Below are 23,940 nucleotides of genomic sequence, written 5' to 3' on the forward strand. Positions count from 1 at the left end.
AAGTATGCACTTAGTATGTGCTTTGGTAGTGTAAAATATCTTATTTGTGAGTGTTATGTAAGAAGTACTGCTACAGGAAATAGACAAATTCATGAAAATAAATTCCCATGCTCCTACTTGAAAGCAATGTAAGAAAGACAATGAAAATGTGCTAAAGATTTCTGGGAAAAGAGGGACTGCCTTCCTAGATAAGGTAACATTTGAGGTCAGCATCATGGAACAAGAAAAAGTTCTCAGGATATGTAAGCAGAGAACACCACAGGCAGCATAAAGCATGAGCAAAGAAATCACAGTTGTGAAGATATGTGCCACACTCAGGAAAGACAGATGAGGTTAGAGTGGGGATAATGGCAGGAACAGCAGGCCATTAAACCGCAAGGGGGTTTACAATCATGCTGTAAAAACTGGACATTGACAATTATTATGTTACTGTAAGGTTACAAATCCACTCTGCCTTGTCATGATGGGGCTCAGACTGTGTAAAACCACATTCTTCTTTGCCAACTGGCCACCTCTTAGATTATGCCAAAAAAGAGGCATCAAAAGCAACTGTCAGGTTAGAGAATGGAAAGAATTGCTGCTTTATGTTTCTTCTTAGTACTTGCTTCTTTATCATTTTAGGTAAATAGTTAATTGTATACCTTAACAACAATTCCTTTTATTAAATTGATTATCTCCTTATGACTGAAGCTTGACTAATACAAGAAGCACTAGAAATTCCTAAAACAAAGTAATGATTCATTAAAATCTTTGCTCCATAAAGAACAGTGGTAGTCATATCAAGAGAAGGATGTGTCAAAGACAGATTATTGGGTTTAGTACTCTCTAATATTTAAGAGGCAATTGAAATTAAAAAAACAAAAACAAAACCCAATGTATAGAATGAATTTCACCAAACTGTGTTTTTATGTTATGTCCAGTTTTTATTCAAGCTGCTATAAACTTTACTATTATACTTATATTCCCTCCTTTCTAATACTCAGATTCATATAATTGAGTTTCCTCCCTTGTGACAATAGCTGTTAGAAACTTCAGCATGAAAACTGAAGCTAAATCACAACTACACTAATCTCTGTAGACCTACCTTTTTTCTCTCTTCTTGGACCCAATTATACATTTCAGTTTTAGTTGTATGTGTCTTCTACCGAAAGCAATCTCAAATCCTTTCCAGTGATGGATATACTAATAATTCTTAAGTTTTTCTTTCTTGTAATGACATTTTGTATTATACCGGTAAGTAACAATTTCTGCCTCGGGGCATGAATAGATGCAGAAAAATTAACTTGATGTCCCACATGATGTTTAAACCCAAAAACAGTAATGAAAAGATGCTAGTAGTATATTTAATTAACACATGACAATAAAACTCTAGCTTCAGGTGCTGGGAGAAAAATGTGTTTCTAGAAAATTACTAACACATTTCAGTACATCACAGATGAGGCCACTGAGCCTACAATAAATTCCCTTCCCCTTTTCCACACCCTGGATAATTTGTTTCTTGACTGCTGAAGCATTTCATAACTGCTTTCATTTCACTGCTCTGATAAGGGTTACCAAAAGACACCTAAATGTAATGTCTTTTCTATTTACTTCTACTTCATATTGGAGTAAGCACCATTCCATTCCAGCTTATACAAAAACACACAATGTTCTCTTTAGACTTTTGCAATAAGTCATAACCTTGACATAAGAGGGATGCAAGCAAATATACTATTTGATACACAAGGCTCCACCACCTAATTTGTCACTTTGGCAACAAAATGGCTATATGAAATCACAAATAAAAATTACCTGAAGGATTAGAAAAATCCAACATGCTGGTGGTAGGCTGCAAGAGATCAGGGCTGCTGGATGAGAGTGTTCCAGGAATAGGCATGATAGCCAGACTGTGCCTGCAGTGTCTTGTTCCCACAATGCTGTCATCTTGTGACTGGCTCAGGCCTCCATCACTTCAAAAGAATGTCACATATCACTTTAAAGTATTTGAGAATTCTTAATGGGGTAAACATTTCTTTACTTTGTACACTAAGGCATGAAGACCAATTCAAAGTGGTGACTTAAAAAAATTATATAATTACAGCAATTTAAAAAACAGAACTATAATAACGAATACACTAAAATAAAATTTACTTATATACTAAACATTTAACCTATACATCTAAGTAATTCTACTACCTCATAAAGAAACAGTCATACTGCATTTCTGTTGGTTTTGGTAGAGAAATTAAACTTGAACATTCAGGGAGCCTTTAAGATCAGCTAGTTTGGTGAACACTAATGCATGTATCCAACAATGTACAACACTACAGCAAAGTCTGCACTCTCAACCTAATAGGTTGGTGATCTTCTAGGCAAAGGACAGAAATGGATCTAAATCTGAACCAAAAACAGCAGGTTGTAGAAAACAAAGGGGCCAGGTCCAAGCAAAAAACAAGAGAAGTCTTTAAATGTATGAATAACCTGAGAATTGCCCAAACCAGTGAAAATGGGGAAATTAGGGGAGACAGCACACAGAAAAACAGTGAACACTGGGTACATGTGACAAGTAGAAAGAGGAACAAAGAGGACCAGAAGTCAAAATAGAGGAAAAAGAATCATATAGTCTAATCATATAGTCTCTAAAGTTTATTCTAAGGACACATTATTTTTTGTGTGTTACCTCAAGTCTAATTATTTACCTGTTCCCTAGATGAGAACACCCAGACCACAGCAGAAAGCAAGTCCTCTAAAGTTAATTCCCTTTAAAGGTTTCCAAAATATCAATTAAATGGTCATATTTAGGAAAATAAAACACTCCTCTTTTAAAATACTTTAAAAGTTGAGAAGCCAGCCCCTAACCCGGCATGGGTGTGGGACCTGGGATCCAACCTGTGGCTTCCTGCCTGGCTTCAGAGGGTACAGCAACCTTCCAGGCCTTTCTAAGTTCCTGAGAAAGCACAACATGAGCAAGGCCTCCCACAGTGCACCTGGTACCTTCTCAGACTCCAGAGAGGCTCTGGGCTTGAAGAGGGGAAAGCTGGGTGTGTGTGTGTGTGTGTGGGGGGGGGGGGGGCGGGGAGACATGGACAGGGGCGGACAGAATGTCTTCCTCACTTGGGAAGTCAGCATAAGACCTAGCAAGGCCACCCTGACTCCACACCCCAGCATTTCATTCATTAGATAATAGGTGCATTACTGCCAAATGACCTTATAATAACCCAGGCACCTTCTAAAGGATTTATGGTTTTGAATTGCCGCTTTTAATAATATTTGTTACATTTATACTTAATAGGAAAAATACGTTAAAGGGTTAAACCAATCGTTTAGGTTAACATTAATTCTCTTTTTTTAAAATTTTATTTACTTATTATGATAGTCACAGAGAGAGAGAGAGAGAGAGAGAGAGAGAGAGAGAGAGAAAGAGGCAGAGACACAGGCAGAGGGAGAAGCAGGCTCCATGCACCGGAAGCCCGACATGGGATTAGATCCAGGGTCTCCCGGATCGCGCCCTGGGCCAAAGGCAGGCGCCAAGCCGCTGCGCCACCCAGGGATCCCACATTAATTCTCATCTATGTTTTATTCAATGTAGTGTTCTACCCAGTACTTGTTACACATACAGAAGTATCACAGAATACTTACCTGTTACCATGGAATGGATTAAATGAGTGGTAGGAGATACATCTAGAATATGTTAGAAGTAAAAAATAGGATTTAGGCAGATTAGGAAACTATGCCAGATGAAGTGCAGAGGACAGTTAAATAAACAACTAAAGGACTACTAACAGCCAGACAAGGAAGAGAGAGCTAGGACAAGCAAGACTGCAAAGGAGTCAGGGAAAAGCATGAAGACATGGAAGAAAGCAAGTGTCTCAAGAGCCAGCTATGTGTGTGTGTGTGTGTGTGTGTATATATATATATACACACACATACATATATATATAAATTTGAGTTATTAGCTATATGACCTCAGAGAAATTTGTTTCTGGACCTTGGTTTCCTCATCTAAAAATGTGACTGATACTCTCTCTCTCCCAGAGCTGCCTTAAGGATTAAATTAGGTTATGTAGGTGAAGATTTTGGAAGAGAGGAACATACAATTCCAACTTTTAAGAAAATAGTGAAGTACTTTTACTCAAGTTAAAATAAAACGGTACACACCTAGAAAGAATTTTTAAGGAATTCATACTGAAAAACAGAGAACGCAGGTGAATACAACAGGGACTATAGAAACAGGAAGTGTTTACCTGGGGAGAGAAAGCAGTCTAACTTGACAGAAATAAGGCTAAGAAAATACAATATCTGATAGGAATTTGTGCTTATGCTAAATTAGTTCCTTATAATTTGGTGTGTGTTGCTAAAGATCAGAGCTAAATGTTTCAAGGTTAGGTATGAGAGAAAATGGAAGGTGGCTTTCAGAGGAAATTGTACTTACAGCTTTGTAAGTAATCTCCAACAATTTAAATTATATGGAAAATAAATATTTAAAAACATAACAAGCTTTCTAATTTAATTTATTTACAAAAACAATCTGCCAATCTTTGAACACAGAGGGTCAAGTAACTGAATCCAAAGAAGCAAACTATTAAAAAAGTTAGCCAGTCCTATCAATAACCACAGTAGAAGCAATTTAACAAGGTTAAAAAGTTACAATTTTCTATTAAAGGGAATTGGCTGCAGTAGTTGCAGTAAGATGGAATTCACAATGGAGACTGAGAAAAGTGCATGAAACACTAAAAAGTCCTTCTCTCTTTTACTGATGTTATTTAACATTACCTCTGCTTTTTAATAAGCAAAGACAGGACACTGTACAGATATAATAATGTAAAGCTGGTTATAAATTCACAGTAATTAAGGTGTGAGCATGTATAAATGAAAACTACACTAATGTTATGTACAACTCATGCTATGACATGAATGAAACAGTATCTAATTGGCAAAATATCCATGCTTGTTTGGAAGCTGAACTGATAAAGTCCATTTGCAATTATGTCATTTCTTACCAAAACAGTCTCCTGAGAAGATGATGCAGTAACAGAAACAAAGATAGTTTTGAAAAATTCCTCGATAGCCCCCAACACTAAATCAATGTAGAATAAAAATTGTATTTTAGTTTCATATTATGAAACTGAAAAGGCTATTTAAAAAAAAAAACTAAAAGCTGAGTGATTTAAAAAAATAGGACATTGGTTTTCCTAAATTTCGAAATATTCTCAAGTCAATAAATACCCATTGCTAGGTCATTCACAGAGGTTCCTGAAAATGAGTAAATTTTTTCCACTTACAATTTTTAGGAGAATTCTTTCATTTTAAAATTATGTCATGGTTAGGGACTTTGGGTATTATCTATTCTTATCTCAACTATTTGTTCCTTCCTTCCTTTCATATGTAGGTACAGATGTAGGTACTTTTTCTTCCAGTATTTCTATGACAACTCTTAAGAGAACTGAGCGCTGCAAAAGGCAGAGATCAAGGGCCTCCTTTCAAAGAACCCTGACACATAGGAGATACTCAGGATTGTGGAACTAAATTCATTTAAAGTTTTTTCTCACTTAAAAAATATTCATAGTAGAAAATTTAAAAAATACAGTGAACAAGAAGAGAAAATTGTAACACCACACCCTATAGATAAATAATAAAAATATGTAATATTTTTCCTTTCAGTTATTTTTACAATATATAGCACAATCTAGTTAACCAATCCCTTGTAGCTAGACATCTAGGGTATTTCCAGTTTTGTTTCATTACAGATAATACTACCAAGAACATCTGTATATAGATCTTCACCTAATTATTAGAAATGGAATTACTGACTCAAAGGCATGAATGTTTTTAAAACTCTCAATTAAAAAATGCCCAAATGCTTAATGGAAAGATTGCATGGTTTCATAATTCCATAGCAGTCTGAGCTTATTATTTGTCTGATATTATCAATTCAGGCCCTGACTATTCTCTTGTCGATCTGTGAAGAAACAAATGTTTTAAAAATAAATTGTGTATCCTTGATTACTATTGATACAGCATATGTGATTCACATCCTCTGCCTAATTTTCCACTGAAGTTTTAGTGATTTTTTTGTGTGTATCTATTAAAAGCTACCCTAATTCATTTGTAATGATCAAGTGCCAAGAAATAGGACATACATTCATTCTCAAAACTGCAAAGCAACCAGTCTGACAAATTAGTTTTCTCTGTAAAACAGGCTCCAGGAGAAAACCTTTATGATTTCTACTAAAATAACCTATTTTGTGGGGATTTATATGGCTGAAATTATTAGCATTTTACTTCACTGAAACATGTTTAGAAGAGATAGTTTAATATTAACTCCTGAAGTGCAGTATTTTATTAATGTTTGCATTCATAGCCAATAGCCTATTGGCACAAGAGACTCAATACATCACTAAATGGAAAAAAAAAATTCCCTTCTGAGTGAACTATTTCTACTAGATTTTTCATTCTGCGGGGTACCAATATAAAGAAATAATGCTTAAAATACTCAAATGACTGCTCCTGGCCACATTAATTTCTATGACTTCTACTGCAACTGAAGATAGAATCCAGCAGTAAAACCAATTCCCATGCCCTAAAGGAGATACTGTAGAGATGAGCTGCCTGACCTTCAGACAGAGCTGACTGGAATCTGACACTAAACAAGCAAAAGTCAGTTAAACCACTGTTCTCTGATTCTACAGAACATGTCACAATTATGCCCCTGTTCAAATAAAAACCAGTTAAGAAAGACAGTATGTATTCCACACCAAATCCACCAGGATTTCCAGCCATGGAAAAGCACTTATCTATCTCTTCCAGCAATGGATAGCACTTAACTATCTCTCCTGCTTCATTACTATATGCACACACACAAGGCATTACCTCCTGAGAACTCCCTTTGTGAACTCTTCTCTGCCTTCTGGTCCTCTGTTTTCCCTTTTGCTCATTGCCCTTATAAAGCTTCTGGTCATCCAAAATAGTCTTCTATCTTTATATTGTGAGCTAGCCCCTCTTATATTCTCCTTACTTAATTCTCATTCATAAGAATAAGACTATTCTTCCAGGGTTTGCTATCCTGCTATCATACTACAGTATGCTCAATATTAAAAGAACTTTGCTATTTTAAAGTTATCATTTTTATAAACTTGCCTCAAGGAGGGCAGTCGCTAAGAAACAATAAGTAACAGACTGTAGAAATGAATGACATTTAAGAGCAGAGCTCAGGATGTGTCAATTCTCTGTGAGCCCCAAATTAAATAAAAAACAAATATGTTTCCAACTGGAAATAAGAACTCAGGAAGAAGAGCATTTTCTGATCAGGCACTCTTTGAGATCTTGAACTCTGAAAAGTTGGGAGTTGATATCTACCTACTTCCAGGTTGCCTCCTAATTAGTGTCATTGCTATTACTACACTACATCATCCTGCACTGTCAACCCCAAACCACCAAACACAACTAACAGAGCCTCTATGGCTCCCTCCGATGACATGATGGGAGTCCATATCTTCAGTAAAATATTCAAAGTTCATCATAATGTACCACTTATCTATCTCTCCTGCTTCATCACTATATGCACACACACAAATACACTCTACCTAACCTACCAAGCTTGTTCTTGCCTTTGTATGTATCAAAACATTTATCATCCTGTAATGTTTGCTCTCCCTTTTTAGATCATCAACTCTTGGAGAATAAAAAACTTGCTCTTTCTACAGTTCTATAGTTGGACACTATGACTAGTGTATACTGTGTGGAGAATAAAGGGTTCATGATATGAATTCCTGAGAGGTAGGAACTACCTCTTTTAAGCTCTTTAATTCTCACTGAGCATAGTGCTGGGAACTACCAGGAGTCAAATATTCTCTGTAAGTATGTTGTACTTGAATATGCTTTCTTTTCCTTTTCTTTTTTTCTCATTCACTGTCTTAAATTATTCTACAAATACTAAGTGCCTTCTACGTGCTAAGTACTGAACTTGATTAGAACTTTTGTGATTCTTTTAAGTAGCTAATATAAAATATATAGATATAATATATATGCTAGACTCATTCCCAATAGTGACACTTCAGTGTCACTGAATTCCTAAGTGTCACTGATTCCCTAAGTATTTTAGAGACTTCTATTTAAAATCTCAAGGTTTTATTCAGTTTTGATGACCTCTCAATTTAGAAATAGAAACATTTTGATTAAAAAGGTCACTTAGAATTCAGGAAGGAATAAATAGTGCAATAAGAAAAAGATGATTTAAAGGACAAAAAACTAGTATCAGCAAAGGTATCCCTAAGTTTTAAGATGTCCCAATTTGTACATCAAAGGACTGAAATTAGACCAAAAATACGCAAGATTTCAAAAACTAAAACGGGTAGTCATTCCTAAAATTCAAAACAAAGCTACTGGGAGAATATATAATCTAGCAGTGGTAATATCATAGAAACAATGGAAACATATTGGGAATTTATTTTCTTATTTGTGGATTACTTACAGATTTTATGATGCGTTAGTTTTATAAAAACCAACGCTGACCCCAAATTCCCATCCCCCAAATAAAATTTTACAGTCAGTTGGAAAATGTTTATTACATCACTGAGATTAGCATTACCTACCTAAACAGTTTTGGAGGTAAGATACTAAACCGTGTTTTATCCAAAATTTTCCTAATTTTGTTTCTTCCACCTGAAACAGTGTTTGCTTTTATTTTCTTATTTCCTTTCTCCTGTGATGTGTGTTCAATATCTCCCGGTACATCCTGGATTGAATGGCGATTACTTTTTTTTTCAGCAATTTTAGGAATATGAGGAACACCAGATTTTTCTTGTTCAGTCCTACTAAGTAATTCTTTGAACACTGTGGAAATAAATAAATAAACTTGTCATTTCTTTTCATTAGCAAGATTTCATAGGAACAACAAATTTGAAAGATAAAGTCACTTTCTATTACGTGGCCTTTTAGTCTCATTCATTAAACATTAGAAAATTTATACTAATCGTTCATTAGCCATATCCCACTTTTCAGTTTTTTAAGATTTTTAAGTAATCTTGATACCCAACCTGGGGTTCACACCCATGACCCCAATATCAAGAGTCATATGCTCCACCAAATGAACCTGCCAGGCACCCATAAGAACATATTCCAATTGTTTTTAAAAAGTAGGCTTCCTGCCCAAATTAGGGCTCGAACTCATGACCCTTAGATCTAGAGTTGTGTGTTCTACCAAGTGAGCCAGCCAGGTGTCCCTCGCTTCAGTATAAACGACCATACTTCTGATATTGTCCAAAAGTGATAAAAGGGTCACTGGCAAACATGGAAGTGGGCAGGCAGAATATTTGAAAAGCCCAGGGCTTCCTATTTAGCAAGAACTGCTACATAATAATAATAAGCAATATAATTGCTAGTCAACTGAAATTTTATAGAAACAAGTATTTAGATTTTATTATTTACATGTTATTCCTTAAAGTATATATAATTTGAGACGAGATAGAAATACTGTAGTGAGGCTCAGTTTTGTAAAATTTAGCCATTTAAAAAAAAAAAAGTTTTGCTGGACCAGTTTTTACCAGAAATCAACAGCACTAAATTTCATAATAAATGACAATTTCCTCGAGATCACATTTATGAGAGTTCTATCACTGAGTAAAGAAGCTAATAAAAATTCACTACAGGGGTCTGAAGCAAATGACCTATCATTGTTAGGTAACTTCATGTTAACTCAAAGTCTGAAGAGTTATTTCATCCTTAAGGAAAGTGAAAGCACACTGGAAGTTGTGCCTGTCTTGCAATCTCTGCCTAGATCAGATTTTTCACCTTGTCAGTGGGAGCTATACTTCTTTGGAATCAGGTGAAAAAAAGACTAATCTGTATAAGACTAGTAACTATAATTAGGAATTAGAGTCACCTATTCCAGTTAGGATAACCTATATAACCTATGTTTCACTAACCAATGTCATGAAAGAATTATTTTTGGTTGTTTCAAATATGTATCCTTAAATAAGACAAATCAACTACTAAGGGGAAGAAAAACCTAAAAAGATAAATGCCAATGTAGAAGGTAACCTAAAAACTCATGGTGTCTGGGAAGGTCTGAATAAAAGAAAAATGAAGCTATATATTGTTGAATATGCAGGCCTTCAGAAGATACAGCTTTTAATGGTACTACTTGGTACCTTTAGAGAAGAAAAGCTTTAAACTGTATAAATGTGCACTGAAAACAGAAAACTGTGATCTTTTTGTTGTTGTTGTTGTTTCAGAGATAAATCAAAAGTTTCCTTCGATATCAAATGAATTACAAGTCAGATTCCAACAGACAAAGACTTAAAGATTAATGTACTGGAACATAAAACAGCTTGATAATCAGTTGTACAAGTGGACCATCTTAAAAATTTCAACCAGGATGATATATTATCAAAGCATATAGGAAGTTTATGAAAAGCACATTTTCTGTCTTTAAAATAACAGAAATCTTTAGGAGTCACCTTTTAAAGATATTTTGCTTGATTAAAAAGCAATAAATTCCTTTTAGTTCCTTCGGAAAATTTTGCTTTATTTTAAGCCTAGTGGTAAAGGTAAAGATGCTGTTTAGAGCTAAAATCTATATGCACTTATGCAAAAAATATTTACTGACCTACAAACACATGCCAGGAACTCTACCAAATGTCTGCAGATTTCCCCTATTATGGAACAGTAAGTCTAAGATACATGCATGGTACAGAAAGAATATAACCAAAGGAATGTAGCAGGAAAGGGAAAATCCTCCCTAATTAAGTCACTGTGTAAGAAGAGTTCAGTAAGGTGAGTAGACTTTAACTAGACAAAGGGAGGGGAAGGAGGAATTACTCTAGGTAGAGGAAATCTCAAGTTTCAAGTCCCTGTTGCAAAAGGAAACTTCAAGAAAATTAAGATGACTGGGAAACCAGGTAGATTGGGCCTAAAAATGCTCTGGTGAGGTCTGACTTTTCTGACACACACATACACATACACACACAACACACCACAAGCAAGCAAAGTCAAAAGACAACTTGTGGAAATATTTGCAACCTTTAAGACTAAAAGATACTGTCCTTTTTTAAAATAACACAAACAATAAAAAATAAGAAACTCCGTATAAAAATGGAAAATGAAATGACCTTGTGGAAAAGAAATGGTAACATGTAAAAAAGGTGCTCAATTTCCCTCATCATTAAATGATGTACATCCAATAACCCAAAAGTTGATTATATCTACTGCAGAGGCATTCTTACACAATGATAAATAAAAGTGGAGGTAGATGGAGATTAACCCACCTTATCGGTATATCTGTTTAAGCATAGAAGTACAAAGGATTTTTATTTCAAAAATATAAATAGCAAAAACTAGAAAACAACCTAAAATATCCATCAATATGACATTAGCTCAATAGATAATAATACTGCAATAGATTTCTAGTCAACAATTACACAAGTAAATCTGTATCAACTCTTGTGCAAAGATCCAGAATAATGTACAATGTGGTTCCACTATACCTTTCTTTAATGTTTTATTTTCTAAAACTTACACATGTATTAGTTTTATTAAAACATTAAAATGCTAATATTAAATGATCTGAGTGGGGAGATTTTCAAAGGCGTTAGAAAGCTGTGAAAGCTAAGAGGACAGACAAGCTAAAATTCTAGAGCAAGAAGATGGTAAACTAAGATTGCCTGCTTTTTCTTCTCTAAGTACAAAGTCTAAACATGAAATAGCAATCAGGTAGAGGAACTCTACTAGAGGAAAAAGAATTTTTGATGGCTTCAAGAACTGGCATAAAAAACTGGAATACAAAGAAGCCCCAAAGTAGTGCTGTATTTCAACGGGACCTATCTACTCTTAGCACAATGCAGGAGGCTGGGGACTGGCTGAAAATTTCGTACAGTCTCACAGTACTGAGGGGACAAAGCTACATAAGAGAGAAGGATGTGCAACAAATATGTGACATATTTACCTGCTACATTTTGCTCAAAAGTTAAGTTCAAAATCTGTGAAGGGCTGAACTTGAACAAAAAGACAAAAAGCTACCAGACTCTGAACCAAAAGCCATGCCTTAGGTAGAGAGTGGGGGTGAGGGCACAAGTACAAGGCCGAGAAAGCAGAATACAATTTCCCACAATCTCTCTGCACTCAGAGACAAAGTACCATTAGAGAAGGTCCCTGGATCAAGTACATGACAAATCTCACCCTCAGTCTGAAACCTGGAGACAGTCTAAGCAATTCTGTAACCCAGCCTCACCCAGCCCAATTCTCCTTACCTTATGTGTTTAAACAGAGGAAACGGCAAACCCTTTCTATGAGAAAATATTAATTTCCCTATTTGCTAAGATTTCTTCACATACTAAGTACCACATACCAAAAAACATTGTAAGACACACAAAATAAGATAACCTGGAGGAGGGGGGAATACAGAGAAGAAAAGATAATCCAAACTTTGTAATGAACACACAAGAGTTTTATAATAACCATTATAAATATATTAAAGAAAATGCAGGGGAAGAGAGAAAAATGGGTGAAAACATGATGCAAAAGACCACTGGAATTTATAAAAGGTATTCAAAGGGGGAATTCTTTTTTTTATTTAAAGATTTTATTTATTTATTCATGAGAGACAGAGAGAGGCAGAGACATAGGGCAGAGGGCAAAGCAGGCTCCTCAAGGCAGTCTGATGTGGGATTTGATCCTGGGACTCTGGGACCACACCCTGAGATACCCAGGTGTCCCTCAAAGGGGAATTCTAGGACTAGAAAAATAATTATCTAACAGTAAGCTCACTGCATGTGTTCAACAGCAGACTGGATACAGAAGAAAACAGGAAAACTCAGCTTAAACACCTAATAACAGGTCATTAGAAAATACCCAAATTGAAGCACAAGGAGAGGAACAAATGGAAAGAACAGAACAGAATGTAAGAGATGTATGGGACACAGATCTTTTAACATCTAAGTCACTGATCTCACATGGAAAGGAGTCAGACAGAGTAGCAAAGGCAGTATCTCAAGTCATAATGGCCACAATATTTCTTCAAGCAAAGAGACATCAATGCATAAGTTCCAAAGTTGAGCAAAGCCCGAAACAAGATAAATACAGAGACTTATAACAAAGGATCCTTGTTACAGTTACAATTGCTCTGAGTTCTGTTTATAAGCCATGGAAAATGTCCCCCTTTTTGTTTAGCCTTCTGTGGGCTGTGGTTCTGATGTTCAGTTTCAAAAGCTTTGAGAACTATCTCCATCTGTTGCCTTTGTGCCACCCCTCAGTCTGGGACCTGAGCAGAGGTCTACTGGTGTGCCAGGGAAAACAATGGAGGTGCCCTTGGCTTCTTGAAGCCACAGCTCCACTAAAGGGTCCAAAAGGTTCTCCTCTGAGTTCTGGCTTGTGCAGCCTTGTGTTTCAGGCTGTTGTCAATGCTACTGGATTACTTGGAGGCTGATGCCTGACAGAACGGAGAAAAGGAGGGGAAAAAACTGTGGAATTCCCTTTCCCATTCAAGCTTTCTCCTGAATCCTTTTTGTTTCTCCTGAATCCTTGTTGTCTGCACATATCCAGGTTTCAGCTAGCCTTGAGTGCAGCTCAGGAGATACTGGAGTGGGGGGGGGGGCGGCGGGAGGAGGAGAATAAAAATTTCATAGATTCATTCACTGCTCGTAGTGGGACTTTGAATTTTCCAAGTTCTTGAATGGGAGGATCATGCTTCTGGCCAGGTTTTATAGTTGAGCTTAGTGGGAAATAAAGGGTGGCATGTATTCACACCATCTCACTTGGGAATGGAACTCTTTATTTGATTTTTATCTTCACAGATATAAGACAATTATCTCATAGTCTATGTTTGATATTCTGGACCGCCCTTGGTTCTGTTTCTGTTGGTTGCATTACACTGACTTTTAAGGGAGCCTCACAATCCTTGACTGTTTGCTCGACTTTGTGTTTGAAAAACTATTTTTATAAGTCAGAGGTTACTGGTAGAATCCTCAAAAAAGAATTTTTATGTTTTAAAAAACAAACCTTTTTTTAAAGGTACCTTGTACCTTTAAAAAAAGGTACAAGAGCCAGAGCCTGGCCAGAGCCAGGACCAAAAATTGAGGTCCTTCTGAGCTGCTTAGAGTAGAGCCCACACCCACTTCAGAGTTAGCCATTCAAGGTACTCAGTAAAGGTTGCAATGGTAGAGTGTTCCGGCCCTAGTGGGCTCCCTAAACTAGAAACCTGTGATTTTACCCAGCAGTTCCTTTTTTCAGCTACATTCTATGGACTGAAAATGTCCATGAGGGAAAAAAAAAGACATCTTTTTGGGGTATAGTTTCCAGAGAGGGGGAAGGGATATGACACATGCAGACTTCATGCTCCTAACAACTGCAGGATTCCAACTCTTTAGCCTTCTCCTGGGAGTCTACTGCCCAAAGAGGCTGTGTCTCAGGTGCTTTTCTGTACTGGTGAATGTCCCAGGCCTCCAGTACACTTCTTTCTGGTGTGTCAGGTAGTTCTTAGCTCTCTTTTTGGATTTTTATATTTCTTTGTAGCTACTTTTTATATTTATGCTAACTTTCCTGGTTGTTTTCAATACTGGAAAGAGAATGCTAAAACAAGTTTCTTTAATTCATTTTGCTCAGATTTTAGGTGGCCCTTTGAATTAGAAGAGTCACACATTCTTCTTTCACTTTGGGATGGTCCCCGCTATTGTTTCATGAATACTTTATTCTTCATATTTTCTTTTGGATTTCCCGGAATAATGCTCAATTCTTTTCTTTTCTTTTTTTTCTCTTCTTTCTTTCTTTCTTTTTTTTTTTTTTAATTTTTATTTATTTATGATAGTCACAGAGAGAGAAAGAGAGAGAGGCAGAGACACAGGCAGAGGGAGAAGCAGGCTCCATGCACCGGGAGCCCGATGTGGGATTCGATCCCGGGTCTCCAGGATCGCGCCCTGGGCCAAAGGCAGGCGCCAAACTGCTGCGCCACCCAGGGATCCCTCTTTCTTTCCTTTTCTTTTCTTTTCTTTTCTTTTCTTTCTTTCTTTCTTTCTTTTTCTTTCTTTCTCTCTCTCTCTCTCTCTCTCTCTCTTTCCTTCTTTCTCCTTCCTTCCTTCCTTCCTTCCTTCTCCTTCCTTCCTTCCTTCCTTCCTTCCTTCCTTTCTTCCTTCCTTCCTTCCTTCCTTCCTTCCTTCCTTCCTTCCTTCCTTCCTTCCTTCCCTCCCTCCCTCCCTCCCTCCTTCCTTCTTTTGTTCTATACTCTGGGAGATTTCCTGAAATATACTACCTACTCCCTCTACTCAATGTTTTTGTCTTTGCTACCATATTTTAAGTCACTTGGAGTTATTTCTTTCTCAGTGACTATTTCTTTTTCCTCAAAACCCTGTTCTGGTTTTAAGAGGTAAATTTTTAAATCTGAGCACAGTTCTGGAAATGTTTTTCTTCTCTGCCTTAAATTAACTATTTTTCTCCAGAATCTGTAAGCTTACTTATTGAGTTCCCCACCATGCCTCCTCAATGATCCTGGTTTCCTATGCATGGCCATCAGTTTTAATTAACACAAAATGAACAAATCTAGTTTGCTCTGGTATCATCTAAACAAATTTGTCTTCTGGTCAGTTTTCCTACCTGTAGGTATTCTGACTGTGAGTTCTATACAGGACCTAACTGTGCAACTTTTCTTCACTGTAATGTCAGAGGTACTAGGGGTTTTATTCCAAGTACAATATCCAGACTAAAATGCTCCATTTCTACAAATGTTTTACTAATATTCCTTTGAGATACTCTTTGGTGTTTTATTTGGGGTAAAAGTTACTGATCATACTCTGCATAGGATAAGGAATGAGGTATTGAGGACACGGGACCCCTTGTGCAGTACCACATAATGCCTACTCTCTGCCACATCCAATCTAGAGTTCTGTTGGGCAATTATTTCTCACCAGGCAAGTAGTTCTGAGGCTTCCCTGCCTTTTATATTCTTCAGATCTTTTTCTGTCTTCCAGGGGCCATGTTACTATCCACCAAATTTACTATCTCTGTATTTTTAGACATAATAGTATTTGATACTAGCTAGTAATTATTATGTGCTGGTGTAAAAAGTTACAGATAGATAGAGTGAAGATCCTTATAAGGATCTTATGAAATACAGCTGGAGAAAGTCAAGCTTGGAGTGACTAAATCATTTGCTCTAAGTGACAGAACAAGCTCTGTTTTATTTTTCAAAATCAGAATCTTTTTAATTTAACTCGAAAGTTTTGTTTCTAGATACTAGTCCAAACTCAGGAAATCCAGAAACTGTGAAGGCTAACTTATTTTATACTAAAAAATATAATATTAGAAAATTGCCAGTAGACAGTTACATATCAGATTTAAAAGGACTTAATTCAGTAGAAAGGACACAAGTGAAAAGAGGAAAAATACCAAATGTTTCATTTTTCACTATGACTAAGTGCAGCATAAGGAGTCAAAGTGAAAAAAATAAAAAACACTTCCTTTTCCATAGGCATAGCTTTTAAATTCAACTCCTAGTTTTCAAATTGCAACCCAAATGACCTAGAGGAATTTCTTGCCCTTATTCACAAAAAAATGCTTTCTTTGGTAATTTTCTTTGATAATTTTCAAATTATTATACTGTTTTTATTATTGCCCTTCTCAAGTTTCAGAGAATATTCTCTGGTATCTAATGAAACAAAGTTACAGTAAGTTTTCCCTAAAAGAAAAAAAAAATGCAACTACAAGTTTAGTCTTTGTTTCATTCAAACAGAAACATGATGAAAACACACTGCAAACACAGTAACCAGCATTTTTACACAGAAAGATTACACTGTTATTACAAATTTGGAATTCACTGATTGTTTTACTCAATTTATTTTCATGAACCAGCTAATCTGGCATTCATATTATTATTTCAGAAAAGCAATTCTAACTTTAGCAGTACTTTGATTTGTACATTAGCAAGGGGAATTAAGAGGCTGACTGACTTTTATGCTTCTTTCAGATCCTTCTAAGTGTCGTTTGGTGCTGCCTAGCAAAGTATAGTATGTAATATCTCCTCAGTAGACATTTCATACATGACTAATAGACTCGTACACCTATTTTAAATCTTATTTCTAAAATACAAAAAAATACAAATAAAAATGAAAATTCTAGAATACATACTACCATATCTCAACACTAAGAATCCTAAAAATGTTCAAAGAGCTTAGACATAAACATGTTACATTTTACTACTTTTTTCTCATTATAATGACTTTTCTCTTTTTTTTTTTTATTACCAAACAAAACCAAAAAACAAACAAAATGCTTCAATTTATACAACAAAACTCACCAAAAATGTTGGTCTTCACAGTAAGTGCAAGATGAGTATTATTCCTTAAAATTTCAAGGGCTTTCACAAATGTAATATTTTCAAAGTTTTGTCCATTTACTTCCATTATCTTGAGAAAAGTATTTGAAAAATATAAATTAAGAGAGAAACAATATTAATTACTTCTGCAACCTTAAGTTTCATGGTGGAAAAAAGAAGAAAACTAAACAAAATGCACCCTTGTATGAACAACAGTTATCTCTATGAGAAGTGGGGTCACAACTTTCTCTATATTGTATTGGCCAAATATCTATTTTTTCAAAGTTCATTCCCTCTGAGATCATATTAAAGGCATTTGTTAAAACAAAACAAAACAAAACAAACCACCACAGGAAACATTTTCATGTCAGATCAACTCATACAATTAGTGCATATGTATATATGTGTAAATTTTATTGAAATTTTCTAAATGCAAATTTACTGCATTTAAAAGAGAGATAACTCATTCAAAAGTGATACTCTGAATACCTCTAACATCATTTCCCTGGTACTGAATGAACCAGCAACTCAAGCAACAAGCACCACTGTTAACGGGTTCTTCCAGGTGACACAGCTGAACCTTCACAGCAGGGGTTCCCAAACTTGGCTGTACCTCAAAACCATACAAAAGTTCCCTTAAAAATTACTAATTCTAACAAAAAAGGATAAAGAAATAAACATAATGAGAAAAAAAGGATCATAGAGGACAGATGTCAGGGATTGACACAATGATTCCAACAGGATAAAAGATTACGAAGTAAAATATTATGAAAAGGGAAAAAAACATGGAAGTAAAATTCAGAGTTGAAAAAAAAAAGTCTTGAGTCTACATACTAAAATGGCTCATCTAGTACCATGAAAAGATAATAAAGACACTTAACATATCTCAATGAAAATTTTGAATTCCAAGGACAGAAAACAAAGAATCTATAAGCTTCACTGTGCAGTGGCAGGTAGTGGGACAGCTAGCTAGAAAAGAAAAATAAACATTGGTTTGGACCTTTCTTGGACCATACTAGGATGATATGACATTCTTCTGTAACATCAAAGTTCTCAAGGAAAAATAACTGACCTAAGAATATTAAGCTCCACAAAAGCCTTATCAGACATGCAAGGACAAAAAGAACTATAGTACCTATTGCCCTTTTTTAGTAAAGTACTAGAAAAGGTACCAAGTACTAGAAGACATCTGTGAAATGAATCACAATAATGGAGATATAGATGACATGGAGGTGATCAATGAAATCAGTAAGATAGGTATAAATGTCTACAGGGTTGTTAGTGATAAACTTATGAAACTAAGTTGATACAAATGTCAAAAGTATTCTTAAAAGAGAAGATAAACAATGCTAAAAATGACAATAGCTAGACATAAAACTTCAGATAATTTTAACAATAACTGGAAGGACTGAGGGAAGAAGTAAAAAGCTGATAAATTTTCTCTCAAGAATGAAATTATTTAAAAAAAAAAAAGAATGAAATTATCTGATTTCACTGTTCTTTTGTGAATATGTTTAAATGTGTCCAAAATAAAATACTACGGAGGATTCCTGGGTGGCTCAGTGGTTTAGTGCCTGCCTTTGGCCCAGGGCGCGACCCTAGAGTCCCAGAATCGAGTCCTGAGTTGGGCTCCTGGCATGAAGCCTGCTTCTCCCTCTGCCTGTGTCTCTGCCTCTCTCTCTCTATCATGAGTAAGTAAATAAAATTTTTTAAAAATAAAATAAAATAAAATAAAATACTAGAACAATAAAACACTGACTCTAGAATTCTAGCTACTAGATATTCTCAATGACAAGAGTGGGGTTAGGCCTAGAAATCTCTATTTTTAAAAAGTTTCCTTAGGGGAAGAAGGGGATAATTTTCACTCTAAATGAGTTTTTTTCTTAACCCTTTGATATTTGAGCTGGATAACTCTTTGTTGTGGGGGATGTGCTGCTGCAGTGTGTTTTATGTACGCTGCGTATTAGCAAAATATCCCTGGCCTCTAGATGCTAGCAGTAACCCCCAGGTCATGAGAATCAAAAATATCTCCAGACATGTCAAATGTTTCCCAAGGGAGAAAATCACTCCTGGCTCTGCAGTGCAGCACTTTTTATAACATGAATTCATTAGCATGGTTTAGTTAAAAGTACAACACAGCTACATTCTAAATGCATATAAATGAACAAGCAGAATTTTAAAATGGGAAAACATAACCTTCTCAAGTGATTCACCTGAATTTGAAAAACTACTCTTTGCTGTGCCTAAGAATCACCTAGAGAGTTCTGTTAAAAATACAGATTCCTGGAGGGGATCTCTGGAGAATGTGACTAGTATGATTAATAAAACTGAGGTGGGCTTAGGCATTGCATTTTTTAAGGTTGTCAAGAATCACATCTGGGAACACATTCATTGCTCTACAGCAACCCAAAGCCTTAATGGAGAGACTAAATCCCCACCAACTTCCTCCCAGGGTCTCCTTTTTCCTAGTCCCTCACCTGGCTTCCTCTACTTATGGATATAGTTTTGTTACCATATGAACACTATTTAAGCTGACACCATAATTTATGGCAATCTTTGGCCACTTACATTTTAATTTTTATTCATTCATTCATTCATTCATTTATAAAGATTTTATTTATTTGAGAAAGAGAAAGCGAGCACAAGTAGGGAGCAGAGGAAGAAGATGGCTCCCTGCTGAGCAAGGGAACCTGACATGGGGCTCAATTCCAGGACCCTGAGATCATGAACTAACCAAAAGGCAGAAGCTTAACTGACTGAGCCACCGAGGCACCCCTCATTTTAATTTTTAATTAAATTTCCTTTTTTTTTTTTTTTAATTTTTTTAAATTAAATTTCCTTAAACCGATCATGCTTACTTGAAGAAGTATCACATGAGAAAAAAAGCAGTAGATGCTCACTTGAAAGAAGGCTTTAATTCACATAGTTGGTAATTTACTTACCTGATCACCACGTTTCAGTCCAGCATCAGCAGCTTTGCTACTAGGTTCTACTCCTTCAACAAAAATACCAAAGCCCTTCTCACTCCCTCCATTAAGGCTGAAATGCAGAGGGGACTCCCGGGAAGCCTTTTGCAGCACCACCTGTCTCCACTTGGCCTTTGCAGCACAGGCAATATTCAATAACCGGAGATGACCATTCATTTTCTAAAAAAGTGAAAAAGGGTATACTGTATATAAATTTATGCATCTATTCCTATGGGCTTTTAGGGAATCACCTACTTATTACAATTACAGTTACCTTGAAATACAAAGTAAAGAACACATAAGCCAGGGTAAATAAAACTGAAGGAGGGAAAGCTTCAACCCCGGAGCACTGTCATGATCTTACGATTTTTAAAAATTGCTAGATAAGCACAGATTAGAAAAGATTTCAAAATGTAGTCTCATTTAGAGAAGGAAGACAAAACCTTACTTCTCATGGCCTGAACCCTCCTAATACATACTCCACTACTATCTTACTTATCTCCTGGCTGGTACATAAATCCAGAATCTTTCTACACCTTCATTTAAAACCTTAAAGAATCTGAACCACTTTTCCGAAAACTGTCTGATATTCAAAGACACATTCAAGTTCCTACCTCTTCTGAGTATATTATTCCTGTATTTATTAGATCTTTCTTAAACTTAGTAATACTCTCACTTTCAGATTTTTTAAAATTTATTTATTTATGATAGTCAGAGAGAGAGAGAGAGAGAGAGAGAGAGGCAGAGACATAGACAGAGGGAGAAGCAGGCTCCATGCTGGGAGTCCGACGTGGGATTCGATCCCGGGTCTCCAGGATCGCGCCCTGGGCCAAAGGCAGGTGCTAAACCGCTGCGCCACCCAGGGATCCCCACTTTCAGATTTTAATACCAATTCAATATCCAACTATTCTCAAATAGCATAGTATGTGTAAATCTCTCGTCCATAAAAAGTAGCTAAAGTTTCTTCAGGACAGAGGCCAAGCCTTACACCTGTTCTGATCCTATGTGATACTCTGGGAATACAGAGTAGAACTGAGTAAATTTTACCTGATGACTGGATGATTACAGAAAAAAAAAAAAAAAAGAAAGAAATCCTATGATTGTAAGGCAATTTCTACTTTCCATTACCCAAATGATGGTGGTAAGCTTCTATGGCCACTTAATCAAGTTCCCGAGTCTCTGTTCATTATTCCTATTTTTCATAGAGCTGAAGTGTGCTGAGAAGTCTACAGGAACTAAGAGGTAAGGGAATGGACAGAAATCTACCTATTTGTCTCTTTGTTCAACTCAATCCACTTACAACCCGAGTAACAGCAATGGTTCTTGGGCATTTGCTATGTAAGAGTTTTTTTTTTTGTCCTTCCAGATTGTTGCATTCATTAGCTCATTATAATCCTCATAAGAATCCCCAGAAACTAAGGATGACTACTACCTATAAATTGCATAAAAGGCTGGGCAACTTGTCCAAGTTTACATGTCTAACAAGTGGTACAGTTTGAATGTTAATTTAGGCAAACTAACTCCTGAGCTGCATAATTAATTTACTTCCTAAAATTTCAAGTTGCTTAGAGCACATAATCCAGTTGCAGTTGAAAGCATCTGACAGAGAGAGTAAATGGAATTATAAATAGCTACTGTGAAAGTTAACAAGATCTTGAGGGGATTATCTTAGGTGTTGTATACTTAGAACAAATGAAATCACATGCAGAAGGGAGACTCAGTCTAATGTGAGCACAGAGTTCAATAGCAGACTAGAAGAAAAAAATTCAAGCTTGACAACCAGTTAAGAATATAAAATAATCTGGTTGGCTAAAATTAAGGGTGCACAGAAAAAAAGACTGAAAATATAGGTGAGGGACCTGAATACAGAGGAATTACTTTGGTAGGAAATACTTCAATTTACTGACAGAGAAATATTCATCTCATTTATAGTTTAAAAACAATCTCTGGCCACACAAAAATGGACTGGAAGAAATATTAGAACTAAAATTAGCGAGCTATTACAATAGATGAGGCATATGATATGAGGCCCTGTCTGGGGAGTGAAAAAGGAATGGCAAGAGAGGAACTACAGGAAATATGTGTACTGTCACAATTAGTGACCCAGGTGACCTCAGCAATGAATGGACATCTTGGCCAGGGAATTCAAGGAAGAGAGGGGACCCACATATACACCAGACTTCGTAAGCCTAAGTGACTGGAGAGAGCATTCTCATTAGTCTCCAAATCAAAGTAGGAGAATCAGGAGGAAACCTGTTTTTGTTTGGGTTAGTGGCAGAGAATGAACAGAATCTAGAATATAAATTTGGAAGTTCTCATAGCACAGGAGAAGATGAAAGTTGTTCTGAGTTGCTGTTATTTGGGGATGAGGAAAATCCCTAATCCGTGAAGATAAATTCTTTTGAGTCTTACCGTATCTTCCAGATTTTTTTCAAATTCCTCCAGAAATCGAGTCATAGCAGGATCACCTTCAAAATCATTAAAATGATTATTTACCCATAATAACACAATCCTTGTTACCTGTGGAAACATGAAAGAGGCACCAGTTATGAGAGGCATTCTTTCCGCAGAAGTATATTCAAAAAGCATGTCCAAAACCAAAGAGTAACTGAGCTTTAGGACTAATCCCTTTACCCTCTGTCCTGTGTGCAAAAGGTTCATTCAAACAGAAAGGCATGGCTTAGTCTGAGCTTTTGCTTTCTTGGGTACACAATCAATAAAGAGTGCCAAGTCTATACCCACAGCGAAAATATACAAGCCTGTATGCAAAGCTGTTCAGTATATAGGATGTATACCTCAGATAAATCCTAAAACATAAGTTTTTAAGGATAGGCAACCATACCAAAAATGTTTATACAGCCAAAAACATGCTGAACCAAAATTCTAACAGTCAAATCTGAACTTACTTCATTATAAATACTGTGACTTTTCAAAGTTGTAAAGTGATTTGCTTACTTCGAGCCACTGATTAACAGAAAAATTAATGGAAGCTGAACTGAATCATGTACCTAACAATGGAAGTTATATATTTTTTAAACTGTGGTAGGATACACACAAAAGCCACCATTTAAACCACTTTAAGGTGTACAGTTCAGTGGCATTTAACACATTCAAAATGATAGCAACTATTACCACTACCTACTTCCAGAGCATTTTTATCACCCCAAAAGAAAACCTCATTCCCATTATATAGTCTCCTCACTTTCTGCCCTCTCTCCAAGCAGCCACTAATATGCTTTTCCCTCTCTGTGTATTTTGCCTACTCCAGATATTTCATACAATAAAATTTCATGTCTAGTTTCTTTCACTTAGCATGATGTTTTCAAGGTTCATCCATGCAGTAGCATGTACTACCTTCCCTTTTATGGCTGAATATTGTTTCATTATATGGCTATACCACATTTTGTTTATCCATCCAGCAGTTGATGGACATTTGGGTTGTCTCTACCTTTTGGTTATTGTCAACAGTGCTATGAACATCTTATGCAAGTTTTTGTTTGCATACCTGTTTTCAGTTCTTACAGATAAATACCAAGGGAGGAGAACTGCTGGGTTATCTGGTAATTTTAAGTTTTACTTTTTGAAGAAATGCCGACTGTTTTCCAGAGCAGTTGTAACATTTTACATTACTACCCATAATGTATGGGAATTCCGTTTTCTCCACATCCATATCCATGGTGATGCTTGTTATTTCCTTTC

The 23,940-nt window shown here is 36.1% G+C and overlaps 1 protein-coding gene across 9 annotated transcripts in view; it reads right to left on the reverse strand.

Moving 5' to 3' along the window:
* Window positions 1-23,940, reverse strand: part of RAPGEF6 (Rap guanine nucleotide exchange factor 6) — a 190,780-nt gene that overhangs the window by 47,944 nt on the left and 118,896 nt on the right. For all 9 annotated transcript variants that reach the window (XM_025432804.3, XM_035696864.2, XM_025432808.3 and 6 more), the window contains 5 exons: window positions 22,654-22,761; window positions 20,218-20,421; window positions 17,258-17,366; window positions 8,571-8,811; window positions 1,792-1,949 (listed from right to left, as the gene is read on the reverse strand). In XM_025432804.3, coding sequence (XP_025288589.1) covers window positions 1,792-1,949; window positions 8,571-8,811; window positions 17,258-17,366; window positions 20,218-20,421; window positions 22,654-22,761 — 820 coding nt within the window. The remainder of the gene's footprint in view (window positions 1-1,791; window positions 1,950-8,570; window positions 8,812-17,257; window positions 17,367-20,217; window positions 20,422-22,653; window positions 22,762-23,940) is intronic.

Source organism: Canis lupus, chromosome 11 (genome assembly GCF_003254725.2).
Source record: "Canis lupus dingo isolate Sandy chromosome 11, ASM325472v2, whole genome shotgun sequence".
NCBI lineage: Eukaryota > Metazoa > Chordata > Mammalia > Carnivora > Canidae > Canis > Canis lupus.